Source organism: Aspergillus thermomutatus, assembly GCF_002237265.1.
Source record: "Aspergillus thermomutatus strain HMR AF 39 chromosome Unknown NODE_218, whole genome shotgun sequence".
NCBI classification, from domain to species: domain Eukaryota; kingdom Fungi; phylum Ascomycota; class Eurotiomycetes; order Eurotiales; family Aspergillaceae; genus Aspergillus; species Aspergillus thermomutatus.
In genome coordinates, this window is record NW_020798268.1 from 12,453 (window position 1) to 29,683 (window position 17,231).

Genomic DNA, 17,231 nt, shown 5'->3' on the forward strand with positions numbered 1-17,231 from the left:
CAATGTGATATTGTTCGATACCTCGCTCTATCAGAGTTCAAGTAATTGGTAGCATTACGTCCAGTCATCGATTTTTTTTTTTTTTTTTTTTATAATCAGCAATTGAGGGCATCCTCATAGTGCCATTCGTTCCAATTCAGTCAGTCTCGTAGTATACAAGAGCCAGCACTTAGTCCAATTGCGATATTCCAGCCCAGCAGCTAGCATCAATGGCTCTGACATCCTTCATCCTCACTCTCTAACTCACTCTCACTCTCGGCCCCCTTTTTAGCCCCCTTCCTCTTCTTCCCGGAGCTCTGCATCATCTCCATCAACGTCTTCTGGCCCTTCCCCGCACCCGCGCCTTTACTCTTCTTCTTCTCCTCGGCCGCCAGTTTCCGCTCATACTGCTCCTGATGTTTCGCGCGGACTTCGCGTCCCTCCTCGGCGAGCTGTGCCTCGAGGGTCTTGAACTCGGAACTTTCGGCGTCCATGCCGATGAGTGACTCGAGGAGGGCGATTTCGCGAGCCCAAACGGACGGGTCCGGGACGAGGGCCCTCGCACCGGCGGGTTTAGCCTTGGGCCGCTTGGGCGTCTTTTTCTTGCTGCTCTTTTCGGCTTCGGTGTCGGTGTCGGTGTCAGGGGCCTTGCTTGCTTCGTCCTTGCTGTTGGCGATGGTCGGGTTGGCGGGCCGGTCGATGGGCGTCTCGAGGATCATGGGGAGGCCTTCGAGGCGCGGGTCGTTCATGATGTTGTGGAAGGCGCGGAGGCCCAGGAAGCCTGTTCCGATGTTGGCGTGGAGATCGCGCTTGCTGCCGCGGGGGGCTTTGGAGTCGTTGAGGTGCAGGGCGCGGAGATACTGCAGGCCGATTACGTCTTCGAATTCCTTCATGAAGGACTGGTAGCCCGCTGGGGAGGAGAGGTCGTACCCTGCTGCGAAGCTGTGGCAGGTATCTATGCAGATGCCGATGCGGGCGTGGTGCTCGCGCGGGATCAAGGCGAGGAGGTCCCGGAACTCGGTGAGGTAGCCTCCGATTGTGGTGCCGTGGCCGCACATCGTCTCAAGGACCGGGACGACGGTTGATGTGGACTCGAGGGCGTTGGTCAGTGCCTTGGCGAGTCTTGAGAGGGCGTCGGTGAGGCTGCTTTGGTTGGCGCTTCCTGGGCTATAGGATGGTTAGTGAACTGACAAGAATTGGTTCGGGTGGTGATGGTCTGAGTCTGACTGGAAGTTGTAGAGGGTGATTCCAAGTGCTTCGCAGCGGCGGAGATCGTCTAGGAATGAATCGTATGCCTGCTTCGCCTTGGCCTTGTCCTCTTGCGCTAGGTTGACGAGATATGAACCATGGGGGAGTATGTGCCTGTGAAAAAGCTCATCAGTAACTGTCAGATCAATAAAGGAGGATGGCCCTGTGTAACTTACTTTGCACCATTGTACTTGTGTTCTAAACACATCTGGCGGAACTGATCTCGATGATCATCTTGCAGGGGAGGGTTGTCCCATTTCCTCTGCGATTTGAGGAAGAGGGCGAATGAGTTACCACTAGAGGGTACATCAGCCAATTTTTAGACTCGAATCGACCAGAATCCTCTTATAGTACCCGATGTGCATGCTGTTATGCACGGCATTGAAAATTCCTAATTTCATGAGTATTATTAGCTTCTGCCAGGGAATACGCATCGAGTAACAGATGAAGGATCAACCTTTTGCGGCACTGACATGGGCACCTACGCACATGCGCAGACCTTGTGTTCTAGCTCTCAGAGGAACCATCTCGATTTCCTTTTCCTGCTTGGTCTTCCTCTTTCTCGAGATCTTTCCGGTCACTGTAGTGGTCTCGTCTGCTTTCTCCGGCTCTGCCTGACTCCCCTTATGTACCTTCGTATTGACAGTTATCGCAACCTCCTCCTCGACTTCTTCCTTTACCGAAACTCTAGGCTGTGATTTTCTCTTTTTTGGAGACGCTCCCGGCTTCTTTTGCCTCAAATCGACAGCAGATGGACCGTCGATTATTTCCGATTGGCCCAGGACTGACGATGCTTTTAATGTCTCGGTCGACTTGAAGCGCTTGGATCTTCTCGGAGAGCTCTGCTCTTGCAGCTCGTCGATGTCTCGCTTTTTGTTCTTCGTTGGATCGCTTCTTCTCGGACTTCTAAGGGAGGATTCGGAGACGGTGCTGGACGTCACATTGCGGGATCGTGGTGGCATCGAGTCGGCTTGCTCATATGATATGCTACGAAAATGAGGCGCGACAATGATCTCAAGGCAAAGATCCCCAGCTTAAGGGTTCGAGTTCAGTTGACTCGAGTTGGTGCTTCGACGTTCGTGGAGGCGGAGAACCGTAGTTAGACGCGTGCTACTGGCGACGTGACGTCCGAGTGGCATTGCGCACTCAATCTTGTTCGAGAAAACCAATCAATATTTTATAATTATTTTGTAGTCTATTAGATTGCTTCGAAAGCACAAATATCTATACGTCCTTCATAATTTCGGTCTGAGACTTCATCTAGTGATATTGCAGCTTTTCAGTTCGAATATTACCAAGTAGAGGATAGTGTACACGTGACCAATAGCCAGGGCAACCGAAAGGGGCTGTTTATCGATAAACGCAAACTTGCTCATTTCTTGACCTCATTTTTTATCTCGACCTTGTTCAACAATTCATCGTCTGACGACTTTTTCGACTTCCTCAATCGGCAACCTGACGCACTCGAACTAGGATTGACGATTCTACGCCCTTGACGAATATCTTCACGACTCACACCAGAACACTCCCTTTTGCCGCACGTTTGTTTATCTGTCGCCGCCATGGCGGCCTCCGAGGACCTCATCAATTTTGATATCATCGAGAATCAGAAGGAAAACATTCAGTCATTACCAGGGGGACGCTCAGCCAAGGAGCTCGCTCGCATCTTCTCCCCCAGAGACCCTAGTGACAAATTCGCGTCTCCATCACCAAACGAAACCAGGACCCTCAATGATGCCATTCGGCAGGAGTACGAAGCAGAACTGCAGGCTATTGATGACTCAGACGACCCGCTAGATGTATATGACCGCTACGTGAAATGGACACTAAACGCATACCCCTCCGCACAAGCGACTGCCGAGTCCGGTCTTCTTCCTCTACTTGAACGCGCCGTCAAGACATTCCTCTCATCACCCCACTACAAGAACGATCCTCGCTATTTGCGGCTATGGCTTCACTACATTAGGCTCTTTTCAGACTCTCCGCGCGAGACTTTTGCGTTTCTGGCGCGTCACCATATCGGTGAAGGGCTAGCGCTTTTTTATGAAGAGTTCGCCGCTTGGCTCGAAGGCGCGGGACGCTGGACGCAAGCCGAGGAGGTGTATAGACTGGGAGTCGACCGTGAAGCTCGACCAACTGAACGATTGATCCGCAAATACAGCGAGTTCCAGAAGCGCTACGAGCAGCGCACACAGGACAATGGACCATCGTCACCCGCTTTACCAGCGGTGCGGCCCGCACTGGCTGCCAAGGTAGATCCGTTTTCTCTGTCTGCAGCCCCGGCTGCCGATCCGCAAGCTCAACGCCCCGCTCCTGCCGCTGCGGCTGCCCCGCGGACGAAGTCTGGGAAGCCCAAGATGGCTATCTTTTCGGACGTCGACTCGGCAGCAAGCCAGCCCGCTGTATCAGGACAGACCAAGGGATGGGATAGCATTGGGTCGATACAAGAGAGACGCAAGGAGAACAGTGTGGAGGCGAAGCCGTGGGCCGGAGAGACCTTGAAGGCAGGAAAGAAGCCTGCTCCAAAGGAGAAGATGACGATCTTCAGGGATGAGGTGAGTTCATGTTTGCTGTTCCGTCATTCTTCCTTGAAATTCCATATATTTACGATCACAGGACTAATTGGTGGCATGTACCGAATTTCGGTTTACTTCTATGTATTCAGTCAAATTCAGATCCACCTGTCGCAGAAGCAATGCAAGCAAAACAAGTTCCAGATCATCATGTAAGGGAAGCGGTAAATCCTCGAACCGGGCGACGGGAGCGTGTTTTCGTCAATCTTGAGGCAGTATATCCTGATTGTAGGAATCCGGCCAAAGAGATCAGTTTCGAAGAACTTCGGGCCATGCATCGCGGATGGATGAATAAAGACTGGCGCTCACACAAAGCACCTCTCAAGCAGATATCCGGCAATGTCGCTGGTTCAGAGTCACAGGTGGAGGATGTGATTGAGCAAAGTCTGGATCATGAGTTGCCAGAGCAATTTAGTCAAAAATTGAAAGTGAAAGATCCAGGGACACAAAGGGCCGTTGAAGATGGATTGAATGAGAGCAAAGCTGGCAAAGCACGGAAAATGAAACTACGCGAAGTCAAAGGCGAGACACAAACAAGTGAGCAACATCTCCCGGCTGCGTTCTCCCGTCGCTCTCTCACTTTCCAATTCCTCACTAACCGTTGACAAACCGTCCAGTCAAAATGAAGTTCGACTCTCCGACAGGAAGCAAGATTCGGCGCAAGAGCACGGCTGAGCCGACAATGACAATCCATACTCGCGCTGCTACTGATGAGATTTACAGCATCTTCAATCAGCCACTCAAGGCAGAGACCGAGAATGTAGCAGATAGTAGTGACTTCGAAGATGACGACTACACGAGTGCTGGTGAGAGTGCTGGTGAGAGCACATGCACTGGTCGCATCTCGGTCAACTCCAGTGACTTTGGCGATGACGAGACCACTACCTTCCACAGATCTGATGATGAAGCCGAGGAGGAGGACTTTGAAGACCAGACACAGGCTGAAAGTGTTGTTGACGGTGAATGGACTCAATTCTCCACTAAAGAGGACCTGATCCCAGCGCATTCACTGGGAGTGGATCCCATCTCACCCCATGAAAACACAATGGGCGCTGAAGAGACGACCCAGAGAGAAAGGTTTGTGCCCGAGATGCCAGAGGACTATAATCCACCTTATGGTCCGTATCGAGATCCTGCAGTAGTCGCGCAAAATCGTCTACCTTTTATGACACCGATCGTGGAGCAAACCGAGCACTCTTTTCCTTCGATGACAGCAGCTCGAAACAATCTGTACAACACCAAAACGCCATCCAAACCGCAGATGGGAAACCTCTTTACAACTCCGCTGATCGGTGCAACACCACAGCAAACAGAGAATCTCACTGGATTCCCTGAAGATGTTGCGATGAGTCCTACGGCGAAGAAAGCACGATCCAGCCTTAAGATACTATCACCCTTGAAGGAACAACACCAGCATCGGGTCATTATCAATGATGCCCAGTGTAATCCCACAGACAAGAGCATTCGCAACACCATTCTTCAGGCCGTGGATCCGCCGCTTGCATCCTACCCTGGCTACCATGGTCACCCTGAAGTGGAAAGCCACTATGCGCCTGCGATCCAGAAGTTTGTCAAAACACATGTCAAGCGTCCTCGAAGCGGTGACGAGGCATCATTCGATGTTCCAATTCTCGAACTACCCGGAGCGCAAAGATGTTATATCATCAGACGAGAGCTTGGAGCCGGAGCCTATGCGCCAGTGTACCTTGCGGAGAGCGTCGATAGCCTCGAGACCTGCCCGTCCTCCGATTCGGAAACCGAACCCGCAGACGATGACAGTCGAGGTTCCCAACTCACGAACGGAAGAAAAGCGATAGCCCGCAGTAACTCTCGTTATGGCTTCGAGGCGATTAAACTGGAAGTCGGGCCTCCGAACGCATGGGAATTCTACATGATTCGGATCGCTCACGAACGTACAAGTCAATTACCAGAGCTATCCCGTGCGACTGACAGTATCATCCGAGCCCACGAGCTCCACGTCTACAAAGGGGAAAGCATTCTCGTGGAAGATTACCGCGGGCAGGGAACACTCTTGGATCTGGTCAACCTGATCCGCAACGAGTCAATCACAGCCAATGGCACTGGAGAAGGTGGTCTGGACGAGGTTCTCGCCATGTTCTTCACTGTGGAACTATTCCGGACCGTCGAGGCCCTCCATTCGTGCGGCATCCTGCACGGCGACATCAAAGCCGACAACTGTCTCATCCGCTTCGACGATAAGCCCACAGCACCCTCTCTCATGGACGTGGAAGAAGAGATCGCCGAGCCCCGCGAGATCCACTACTCCCCCCGTGGTCTGTGCGGCTGGCGCAACAAAGGCCTGTCGCTCATCGATTTCGGTCGCGGTATAGACATGCGAGCTTTCCAGCCTTCTGTCCAGTTTATCGCCGACTGGGAGACGGGCGAACACGAATGCAATGAGATCCGCGAGCTGCGGCCCTGGACGCACCAGATCGATCTGTACGGCCTTGCGGGGACCGTGCACGTCATGCTCTTCGGGAAATACATCGAGTCGACTCCGGTCCGGAAAAGCGAAGGCGGCTCGGCGTCCGTGCGGACCTACCGCATCCGCGAGTCGCTGAAACGGTACTGGGACCGCGAGATCTGGACCGACGTTTTCGACCTGTTACTCAACCCCTGCACCGAGCGCTGGGCGCGCATGGAACTCGACGCCGCGGGCCCGGATCTCGTCAACGCTGAGAACCAGCCGATCCTCCCTGTCACTCATTCCATGCGCCATGTGCGGGAGAAGATGGAGGCTTGGCTGCTCGCTAACGCAGAGAAGAAAGGTCTTGGTCTGCAGATCCGGAAGCTAGAGGCTGTCTTTGCGGAGAAGAAGAAGAGATTGGAGCGGAGCTAAGCTGCTTTGTTTTCTGCGTCGTTTGATTCCTTCTATTCTAATGATGGTTACGATCTCACATCTTATACCCTGTTGCTTTGTTTGTTTCTCCGGCAGCGTTGGCGTTGGGATTCTGATTCCAGTTTCATGCTTGATCATACTTTACTATTATTCTACCTATTTTCACAAATGGATTGTTCATAATGACACCTACGTCTACCCAAATCTTCTGAGAGAAAGTAGATCAATGACTTGGTTAAATTGCAGACATTGTCAGTCATTATCAAACTGATATCTGAATCTACTACAAATGATAAGGCTGAGTTTGAGCACTATCAGTCAAATCAAATGGATTCAATTCATAATAAGTTGAAAGATCGAGAAAAGATGAAAAGATGAAAACAACATGGGAAAAAAATGCCATAGATGCATAATGCAACTAAAAAGCTGGCCAGCAACGAAGACACGAAGCGGAGCCAGCGGAATCGAACGAGATCAAGTGCGTTGAAACACTGCAACGACAGAACAGGAACGAACACGCTTGCTTGCTTGCTTGAATTGAATTGAATCGTGTCATCTATGAGGTGAGGTGGTCGTTTCGGTCAGTAAGTCCATTGCGGGTCGTCCGTATCATTTCATCAAGCATGTCTGTGTCTGAGACGAGAGGGTAGATGTGGAGAGAAGAAAGGTCGGGTCATTTGTCTCATAGATCAGCGTGGCATGATCGAGACGATTGTCTTCGCACGGTTTATGGGTTTAAATCGGCGAAAACAGAGAAAAGTGAAGAAAGATAGAAAAGAAAGGAAAGTTAGAGATAGTGGAGGGGTTTTTTCCCCGGTTGGTCTTTTTTTTGTGGTTTTCTTGATTGAGTTCAAAGAGTGTCGAAGAGTCGGTAGAGAGTAGGAAATGAAATCTGTGCAAGGAATGTCGTGCTTGACGTAAAGGGGCCATGGCATCTTCGAGTTGTCAAGTCTACCAGGAACAGAATGGCATGGCGTGTGCTACCTATTCCAGGGGTGTATTGTGCCCAACTATCAATCTGATCCAAAGCGGCTACCTCGGTCAAGCAGGGAGTAATGAAAATAATCAAACGGAGTCAGAGATATAGGAAAAATGAAAAGGACAATCCTGCTGTGTTCGGAATGTCTGTTGCAGGAAGTCAAGGTCGTACATCCACCAAATTCGGCAATGTCACTCTGGCATCAAATCATCGTGCAGAGATTTGCAATATGACATGTTGTCCGACCTGCGCAAATCCAATGCCGAATGTCCATGTTTGTTTCTTTTGGGTTTATGCTTTTTTCGTCAAAAGGCGTTTTCAATTTTATCGTCTCGTTTCTATTGCAGTGGGAACACAAGAATCGATTTTGGTTTATAAGTCATTTTGTCATCAAGGTCGTCAGTACCGTTTCTGTCGTTATACTCCTGATCACTGTTTGTCAGGGCCAAAGTCGTCCAGGTCATTAGTATATTGGGATCGAATTCCAAGTCGATACCAAGATGAAAGCGGATCCCGGCGTCATGAGGGTGCCGACACTGGCATCAGTGACTCGTCAAAGATGGTCAGTATTGTTGCCTCGAGTAAGACATATTCAAGATCTGTCTGCGGATTCTTTCCGCATCGGATATGCCCTTCTCAGTTGGGTCATATGGCAGTGCACCTGTCACGTTCTGTTGGTCCTTGGGTGGAGCACCTCGGTTGACGGGTCTGATTTGGGGCAGTAGTCCACTCGCAAAGGGGTCAGACAAAGAGGGAACGTGTCTGATTCTGCGTCCCTCGTGGCGTTTAGATGCATCCACCTTGAAAGGAGAGCCGAGACGTTTGAGGTTCTCCCCACTCAAGTTCAATAGCGGGTTGGGCAGGGTTTTCTCAATAGGCGCGCTTTCCTCATTTCGGGACGCAGAAGAGGGCGGAGAGAAGAGCTGGTCGAGGTTTTGAGGAGTGATGGAGCTTGTCGTTGCACCACGATTCCGGATACGCAGGCGACGATTGCCGACGTCAATCAACTTGCCTTCCCGGATCAGAGTCTCCAGGTGGCTCTGGGTCTCCTGATCTGTGGACACTTCGGTGGGTCTTGACACAGAATACACAACGTTGGTGTCGTCGGTGGCTGGTAAAGCTTCCGCGCGTGGAGGAGAGCACAACCGGGACCCGGTCACGTGTATTGTCTCTCGCCTGGTCCTGGGTGTATTTCTGTACGGTCTCTTTCTTGAATTGGTCGGGGCCCAGGTGTGATATGTAAATGGTGATCCAAGGCGCGGGATAGACTCCGGATGTTCAGCCTGGAGCTGTGTTGTTTTGTCAAGCGGTCCTGCCCAGCTGGCCTGCGACTCGCAAGGCACTGACTGACTCGGCGGCCAGTCGTACGCTGTATTTTGCGGAGAATGGTCCTCGACTGCAAGCTGCGAAAGAGGTCCAGGCATAGAGCTAGAGACCAGGGAAACACCCAGATCACGCGTGGCATAAGTAGTCGAGCTGTTGCCGGGGCTGTCTAGAGGGTGCTCCTCGTGCGAAGGGCGCGAGAACAGATCCAGGAACGGAGTCGGGCTGCGGGACTGCATGAGCCTCTGGTAATGAGGCGCGATTGAGAATTTGCGCTTGCAAAGAAGCTTGAGACGACGCCTAGTCGAGGCTTCGGACTTGGGCCAGACACTCTTTGGAGATTCTGTCCGTGGTGTTGGTGTCGTTTCGCCGCTCTGTGGCGGTTGCGATTGGTGCAGGGAGGATGTGAACGGTCGTGCAAGCCTGTATCGCTTCTTTTCCCACGATCTCTTCGCCTCTCGAGCAACCCGGTGTGTGACACCGAGCGGGGGAATACTACCAGGTGTCATTTTGAAAGGGGTGAGGGTCGGATCTTGTATGTAGAGCTGATAGGTATTCCAGAGGTGGTTGTCCATATCCAAGGTCCACCGTTCTCTCTTTGGAAAGGCTCGATTCACTCTCTTATGGCTCGCCGCAGCCACGGATGTTTTCTCCGCCATCTGCTTCGGCGGAATCTCGAGATAGAAAAAGGGATCACAACTGTCACTTTCTGCGCTGGTGCAACTTCCGCCCACGGAACGCCGTGAGGCGAAAGTTTCAACGGAGGAAACTGAGGAGTCAGATGCTTGGGAACAGGCAGACCCAGGGCGCTGCATTGACTGTCCAATAGCTTGAGAGTCCCACGAAGACCATCCGTCGGCGGTTTCAGAGTCGTACGGACTGCCGCGGATCTGGGCAGGGGGTGTCTTCAAGGCCATTCTGTCTCGAGGAGGCGCCAGGAAGCGATCATCTTTGGCAAAGAATCCAGGGTATGACTGAGCTACAGAAGCGTCATGCGATGGAGGTAACTCAATGGAGGGCAGTGGGATGTCAGATGGGTTGGCGGTAAGCGTGGTGCGATCGTACTCTGCCTGCGCGAAGAGGTCGGTCCCCGAGCGGACGCGCGATCTTCGCAAGCGGCAACTCGAATGGCGAGGAGGTGGTGGCGGTCCGTCCACATGGATGGATGCACGTTCAGGTGTCCGAGGCTCTTCGGTGCCTGTTGAATAGAAGGTGAAGTTCTTCGGCAAGGTGCGCGACAACCCATGCTGCCGGTAAGCCATGACGTGGGTGTCGGGGTCGCTTTGCGGTACGACCAATAGAACAACGATTGCCAAAAATGGGTCTGCGTTTTGTTTTCTCTTGAATTCTGATCGGTACCTCTAACCGAATATCATTGCGCTCGTGCGATAATATGTTGTCAAGTAAGACTTTGAGTGTCGGACCGCAACGCGGGCTTTGAACTCGGCGTCGCACACACTCTTTCTTCACTCGCAATTGATGCGCGATACTCTTTTCGAGGAGACAGTAAAGTAGCAAAAGCGCAAAGACAACCGCAGTCAAAGTGGGATCCTTTTCGATCAATGGTTGAACGGCTTCGGTCGACACTGAATGGGCGGTACAGGAGGGTTTCGTAACTCGTTAGGCAAAGCAACAGAAAATAGGAACAAAAAAAAAGGAGATGAAGCTCGTCAAGGTGTGAGTGGTCGGAGTAAGGAAAAGGGATCGAATTTGTGTGCAAGGGTCAAGTTGATGCGATAATGCGCACGAGAAGTTGGTTGCGATCAAGCTCGTTGGAGTAGCAGCTGTGTAGTATCACATCGAACGGTTCCCGGTTCCCGCGGTCCATTGGGCATTTGGCAGGTAATGGAGAGGGAAGCGGTCATTTACACCCGGAAGGGGACACACAAAAACACCAGACCAACACAAAAGAAAAGCAAGGAAAAGGAAAAGTGCGAAGAGACGGGAATGATGCGAGCAATGCGCTCGCAGGAGAAAACAGCAGTAGGGGGTTGCAGGAAGGAAAAGTGAGGGAGAGAATCGGAGAGAGAGAAGAGTAGTAGTAGTAGTAGGAGTAGAAGAGGAAGAGGGCTGGTAAGCGGTAATAATACCAAACGGCACAGTACCTCAGGTACCCTTAAGGCACAGCAGTACTAGAGAGTACCTAAGCTTAGGGAGTAGTCACTGCAGTCCAGGGCCTCTGTGGTGGTTCCACTCCTGCAATCAATCAATCAATTAATCACATGGGATGGACTCAGGGAAATTATGAACACGTCAAGGAGCAAGCTTGTAGAAGGTGAGATGAATGATGATCTTGATGATCAGAGAGAAAGATCTTTCATGTTCAGATGGTGCTGTTCAGCTGCTCTATCTATCTATGTCAGGTATGCGGCACCATAACATCCTCAGACATCAACATCATCATCCTGACTTCTCTGGAATGCGGAGAATTGTCTTGTGATTCCTTGGTTCTACATTTGATGTCTTGACCTGATGTTCAAATGATTTCCATCTTCCATATATCCTTAATTCTGTCTTGCAAACGTGGTAAGTTCGGTAACAAGAGTTTGCATGCAACTCTTCAACTCCAAAAGATTTACTTGTCCTATCTATAGTTCTACCTGACTGGAGATTTTGGGAATCAGTCATTGGACTGTCTAATACCCAAAACCCAGTCGGTCAGCATTTCAGAACCGCCTCACCGCGCCCAACGATGCTCTATGGACAGTCAGAGGGCCCGAAAATCTCAGAAATTCCCCCAGGTTGACAAATCGCAGTCGTCCTGATGGAGTAGTTCCTCCCACAGAGCCAGTCGAATTGCTCCTGCAGTCTGCTAATGTTAGTGTGATGGCCTGGTTTTCCGGTGACTTCTGGACCCCGCGAAGACTGCAATTACTATTCGCGGATTCATTTACTGCTTTAAAGTGCAAGGGAGGGACTATTGGGATGCACCACGGGATGCAGGTGAATCACCAACGTTTTTTTTTACCATCTCGGCCATTGAGAACCGATTCTGATTCTCAAATTCAACTGAGGACCTGAACTCTGTACGGAGTACGGAGTACTGTGCTCAATTGAGCGGTCAGCTATCCTAGCCAGATCAATGATCAAGTGGAAATTCGGTGGCTGGGAGAAACCTCTCGGCTCATACCGCCAGGCCCAATTCCCAAGGAAAAGACAGTCTCAACCATCCCGATCCAAGCCCGATCTAGCGCTGCGTTCGTTTCAAACTTTCGAAAAGTTCAGAGTCAAACTCCAGTCTCCTGCAGAAGCGGTTTCTCCACCATCAGACGGACGAACCACGTCGTGAAGACGGGCTGAACGTGCATTAGCCACTTGCATGTGGTGGCAGAGACGCGACTAACCGCCTCACGAGCTAGGTAGCAATCGTAGGTAGAGTACCTACTACGTTTCTACTCTGTAGTCATCAGTATCCTGGTACGGAGTATACGGTGGTCAACTGAGGTTGAAATAAAGTATCTCACAAAGAGCATTTAACTCCAGAAGAATATTCATTATTAAATGCGGACAATCAATTGATGGTTTGAGGCTTTGTTCACCTTGTGGCTATCACTCGCTTATCGGACGGCCCCGGACCAACGCGTCAAGGAGGGGTAAGGAACGCGTCTGGACGCGTCTACTACGCGAATCCGCGCGTGTGGTAAATTACAGTATCATGCACGTCGCATAGTGGAGTTGACTGTGTAGTACGGATTTAAAAAAAAAGAGAGCAATATTATCTATCTATGGAGACTATGGAGAGCATTTCTAGTTGCTACTTGCTACCTTAGAAAAGTGGTCTGTCTCTGTTGTTCCTGGATCCAACTAAACTTGATTATGGTTCGGTGGAGCTACGGACTGCAGCACAAACTACAAAGGTTCTATATCTGGAAACAAAAAGCATACCCCATCCTCCATAGCTCTGGGTCATGGGCCAGGCTAGAGCTAAAGCTAGAGGCCTGAATCCGGCATCCGTCCAGCTTGAATCCTGATTTCTTTGTCCCATAAGCTTAAGGATCTCGGTAAGAGTAAGACCCTGATCTGCTCGAGATCCGCGTCACGAATATTTCCATGGAACTGCTCCCGTCTCAGCCTCTCGGAAACTCAGAGCCGGGGACAAAGAGACTTTCGGTATGGCTACGCCATGATCCAGGGCCCGTGGCATATTGAAGATCATGGATAGTAGTTGATGTTGACCATTCCTTATATTGCCCCGACCTCGTCTGTCTGCGGACGGACTCCAGAAGATGGATAAATACTAAGGGCTGGTTACATTCGATCCAGCAGAAGAAAAGTAGCTACCTGCATGGTCCTGACTATCGCGCCCTTGCGTCCACAATTGGTGGTTGCATGATGGTACGATATCTATGAGGCTCGCTGGGCGGATGTATATGCATTGATTCATGCCGATTGCTGACTCGCTGTAGCTAACAGCTGCAGTGATTCATGTCCCGCATGCAATCAAGGATATGGCCTGTAATTGAGTTCGGGATTTTACTTTTATCCGACTGATGTTGTGATATTCTCGCAAAGTGGAACAGGAGTCGATTAAAGACGGATCGGAATGGCAGTCACGTATCGATAGTTGAAAAGTGTACTAGAATTGAACGCATGCTTGGGTAGCAAGAATGTTATCCTTACAAGGTGCATCTGCTGGAGAATCCTTACATGAGATGATGTGTTGTGGCCTCTGCCCGGTCATCAAAACAGGTTCGACCGACTCAATGGTATGTCATCGTACGTGGCTCGTGTACAGAAAAGTACGTGGCAGACATGATATAAGACAAAAGATATGTGCATTGCTATCTGGTACGGAGTACACCGTACATACGGGCTATTTACTTTGCACCATGGTCGAAGAGCTCTACCTCAGGCTGACACTGACTATCCGTTGGCAATTCTCCCAGCTTCGATAGATTGATCTCCGGTGTTCGTGCCTTGAAAAGCAACTTCACAGTCGGGTCGCAGATGATTTCGGTGCCGTGCATGAACGGCTGGGGACGTCCCCGGTCCTCTGCGAACTGCCAGTCGTATTTCATCAGCAGATGGACCAGGAGGATTTTCACCTCGTTCGCTGCGAAGAATCGCCCAGGACACGCGTGCACGCCATGTCCAAAGCCAAAGTGCTCTGTGCTCGTTGTGACGAACTGGTACCGGTGCTCATTGCCGGGCTCTTTGCGTTTGTTGTAGAAGCGGTAGCCGTCGAAGGTACCCGCGTTAGGGTAGATGGATTCATCTCTCAGGGTGTGAGCGGAGACGATCAGCACTCCTCCCTTGGGAATATAGGTGCCATCGGACAGAGTGATGTCTGCCTGTGCGAGACGCTGGAGGAAGGCTGGAAGAATCAGCGCTATGCCGAAGGAGCCCCTCAGGCAGCAATCACTTACCAATGCTGACAGGGTTCATGCGCTGGCTTTCCTTCATCACGCTGTCCATCAGCTTCAGCTTCGTAAGGCTGGTCTTCTTCAGACACCCGTCCTCCTCCACGACGGCAATAATCTCATCCCGGAGTGGTTGGATGTATTCCTGGTAGGCTATCAAGTCATACATGACGTTTGTCAGAAGGTTGGAAGTGGTGTGGATCGCTGCCAGAGAAAGACCGATCTGACTTCTCGTCTCATCAAACGGGCGGCCAGCAGCGACTTCCCTGAACCAGTCGAGGGCATCGGCGTGAGTCCGTGGAGGATCCTCTTCTGGAAGCTTGCCTTGCCGGATCAGTTCTCGCTTTTGGATCTCGTTCTGAACAATCTTCTTTGCAACTCGGATGTGCTTCCGGACTCTTCGTGTTGACGGCAGGAACCAGTGCACCAGGGGTCGGGTAATCGAGGGCCATAGTCTGAGATCGCGCGCGCCGATGAATGCATCGGTGGTGTAGTTGACAGACACAGTCAGCCATTCCCTGTCACGGCAGATCTTCTCGCCCAGAAATACAAGGGACGACAATCGGGCAACTATGTATGGAATCTCCCGAGCGAAGACTAGAGATTGCCACTCTGTTGTCCTGTCAGAAAGGGCAAAAGGGCCTATCGGGAGGACTTACCATCGGATTTCTGGGGCAATGTCTCCTTGAGCACGGCCGCGGTCTCTCTGGAAAGAGGGATAGTAAGGTTACCTTCACCGTTAGTCAGTGAGCAAGAGGTACCTCTGCACCACGCCACCAACGTCACATACCAAGTGTATGAGTTAGCTTCTTGTTGATAACATCCAACAAGATGTGATCCTTGTCCAGTCCTTCAAAAGCCTCGAACCCGGGAACTTTGGCGCCAAAGAACGCCTGCATTATCAGCACAACCTCCCTGTTGCTGCTTTACGATTATAGCGACTCTCACCTTCTTATTAGCTTCATCGAAGTTCAGATCCGGATGGCTCTTGATCTCATCTATGTACCGAGGGTGCAGGACGATCATGGGAGTGTGGGAGAACATCATTTGAAAGACAGTCCTGCCCTAACCCCAATGTCAGCTCTCCCTGCCAACCGCTGTGGCTGCTCCTGACACATGTCGAGCAAGATTCATTCTCATACCTGACTGAAGCCTTGCGCAATGAGCTCTTTCGCGGACGCCACGAAGCGCTCTTTGGCTTTGCTGTTTGAGATTTCCCATCTGCTCCTCCCAACAAGGGGTATCTTCCGGTACGGAAAGCCATCCGCAAGCTCTTGATAAAAGTTCGACACAATCACCAGAAACAAGGCCACAGCGATGCCTTGAAGAAGGTACTGACTTTCGAGCAACTCAGAGATCAAAGCCATGTTGATTGCCTTGGGATCTGGGGTGCAGCAGCAAAGAAAGAAAAGGACCACGCCACTTCCGCGGAGAGGTATATATGAAACCCCGCTGCATTCACTGATCTATAGGCCCTATACAAGGCAGGAGTCCATCTATTTGGATTCACGGGATCAGTCGTTCCGTGCGGGGACTCATTCGACAGTGAATACGTCGAATACGAGATCGGCATTGAACCGTTGGACTCGCATGTGTGTGGAGAGATCATAGCATCGGTGCTGCTTCTGTCTCGTCATTACTTTCCAGCAGCGGGAAGTTCTAGCCGATCAGGCGTAGAATGCATGCAAGCATGACACTTGCTTGGCCGTTGAATGCTCGAGGAAACTCTCCGCGGGGTCCGCGCAACCAGTCCAATTAGCATGTGTGTTACCCCATTAGGAAATTCAGTGTTTTAGATGCAGATGCGACATTCAAGGTAGGCTGGCTGCGCCATGAAGTTCACTCAAGGTGCCATTCTGCCAACCGTCAGTCAAATGTGGTCGTGGAGACGATTACTGAAGAGAACCCTTACTCTCGTTACCTCGAAGATGAGGAATCTGCAACCCATAATTGGCTGATTGTATCCTCTGATCGTCGATCTGAGGTTAAGCGAAGCAACAGCTGTCCGTCCTATGCGGGATTGCGGGTGGCTCAGTTTCCGATACGACGATGGGGCTTGTTGCCGCAAATCAAAGGATCAGATTGGCGGATTTGAGAGTAGACAGCTGTAGGTACTAGTGGACTTCTTGATGAGCGTTTACTGTTTCGAGACTCGGTTCAAACGCCTTCCGTGATCCGGTCTTGAATGGGGTCAGATAGCTGCTTGGTGGATTGTAGACGAGAGGATACGACAGGCTTGGAAGATATTGTTATGTCAATACAATATGGGAAATGATTCCTCCACACCCTGCTGGATGAATCCCTTATTCCTAAACAGGCAATTTATAGTTACAATCAAACTCCATTATAATCTTGATTGCAATACAAAATCAAATGCTCGCATTCCTAGGGATTAAATCACTAACCTAAGTCACCTAATACTCCTTAAATACCCCTTCTTCGGCTAATCAAAGACGCTGGCCATTTCCTCAGGGATTCAGGAATCACTAAGATGGCTGTCATCTACCTGGCTGCGAGCATGCCAGATCCCCTCTCAACCCCCTAAACCTCCTGAGCATGCTGTAAGCTTTAGGCAAACCATAGAGAGCCAAAGACATCTCCAACATCAAATCGGATTTCCTTGTTATGGTCGCCTATATCATCTATTGAAAGAGGAGAGAGCAAAGCGGACTTTGCCTCCCATCTATGCTGGCACAAGCCGCATTTCGGCGAGAGCGTCCACTGCAAGATCTCGAAGTCCATCGAAACGCAGAGGAACACATCATTTGGATTTCCTGCCTGGGGACGCCACAAATGACCGAATCCGTTGGGTCTGTATATTGAAATCGATCGAGATGATTCTGTCGGGATGCTAGGATGATGGAGATCAATGGAATTTGATAATGATCAAATCGAGGCTTGATAGTAGT

The 17,231-nt window shown here is 50.8% G+C and overlaps 4 protein-coding genes across 4 annotated transcripts; 1 reads left to right on the top strand and 3 right to left on the bottom strand.

Annotated features, from left to right (window-relative positions):
• Nucleotides 1-206: 206 nt before the first annotated feature.
• CDV56_102069 (DNA-(apurinic or apyrimidinic site) lyase APN1) lies at nucleotides 207-2,189 on the bottom strand (the record flags this gene model as incomplete). Its single annotated transcript, XM_026755688.1, has 5 exons — nucleotides 207-1,146; nucleotides 1,207-1,341; nucleotides 1,404-1,523; nucleotides 1,582-1,618; nucleotides 1,685-2,189. 5 exons carry the CDS (start codon nucleotides 2,187-2,189, stop codon nucleotides 207-209), a joined length of 1,737 nt encoding a protein of 578 aa, XP_026611586.1.
• Nucleotides 2,190-2,789: 600 nt separating this feature from the next.
• CDV56_102416 (putative checkpoint protein kinase (SldA)) lies at nucleotides 2,790-6,660 on the top strand (the record flags this gene model as incomplete). Its single annotated transcript, XM_026756035.1, has 4 exons — nucleotides 2,790-3,782; nucleotides 3,903-3,952; nucleotides 4,033-4,337; nucleotides 4,418-6,660. 4 exons carry the CDS (start codon nucleotides 2,790-2,792, stop codon nucleotides 6,658-6,660), a joined length of 3,591 nt encoding a protein of 1,196 aa, XP_026611587.1.
• A 1,542-nt stretch (nucleotides 6,661-8,202) lies between these two features.
• CDV56_103085 (uncharacterized protein) lies at nucleotides 8,203-10,224 on the bottom strand (the record flags this gene model as incomplete). The annotated part of the gene is made up of 1 exon (XM_026756704.1): nucleotides 8,203-10,224. One exon carries the CDS (start codon nucleotides 10,222-10,224, stop codon nucleotides 8,203-8,205), a length of 2,022 nt encoding a protein of 673 aa, XP_026611588.1.
• A 3,555-nt stretch (nucleotides 10,225-13,779) lies between these two features.
• CDV56_103689 (cytochrome P450) lies at nucleotides 13,780-15,689 on the bottom strand (the record flags this gene model as incomplete). Its single annotated transcript, XM_026757308.1, has 6 exons — nucleotides 13,780-14,276; nucleotides 14,329-14,934; nucleotides 14,982-15,053; nucleotides 15,113-15,215; nucleotides 15,271-15,387; nucleotides 15,465-15,689. 6 exons carry the CDS (start codon nucleotides 15,687-15,689, stop codon nucleotides 13,780-13,782), a joined length of 1,620 nt encoding a protein of 539 aa, XP_026611589.1.
• Between the last annotated feature and the right edge of the window lie 1,542 nt (nucleotides 15,690-17,231).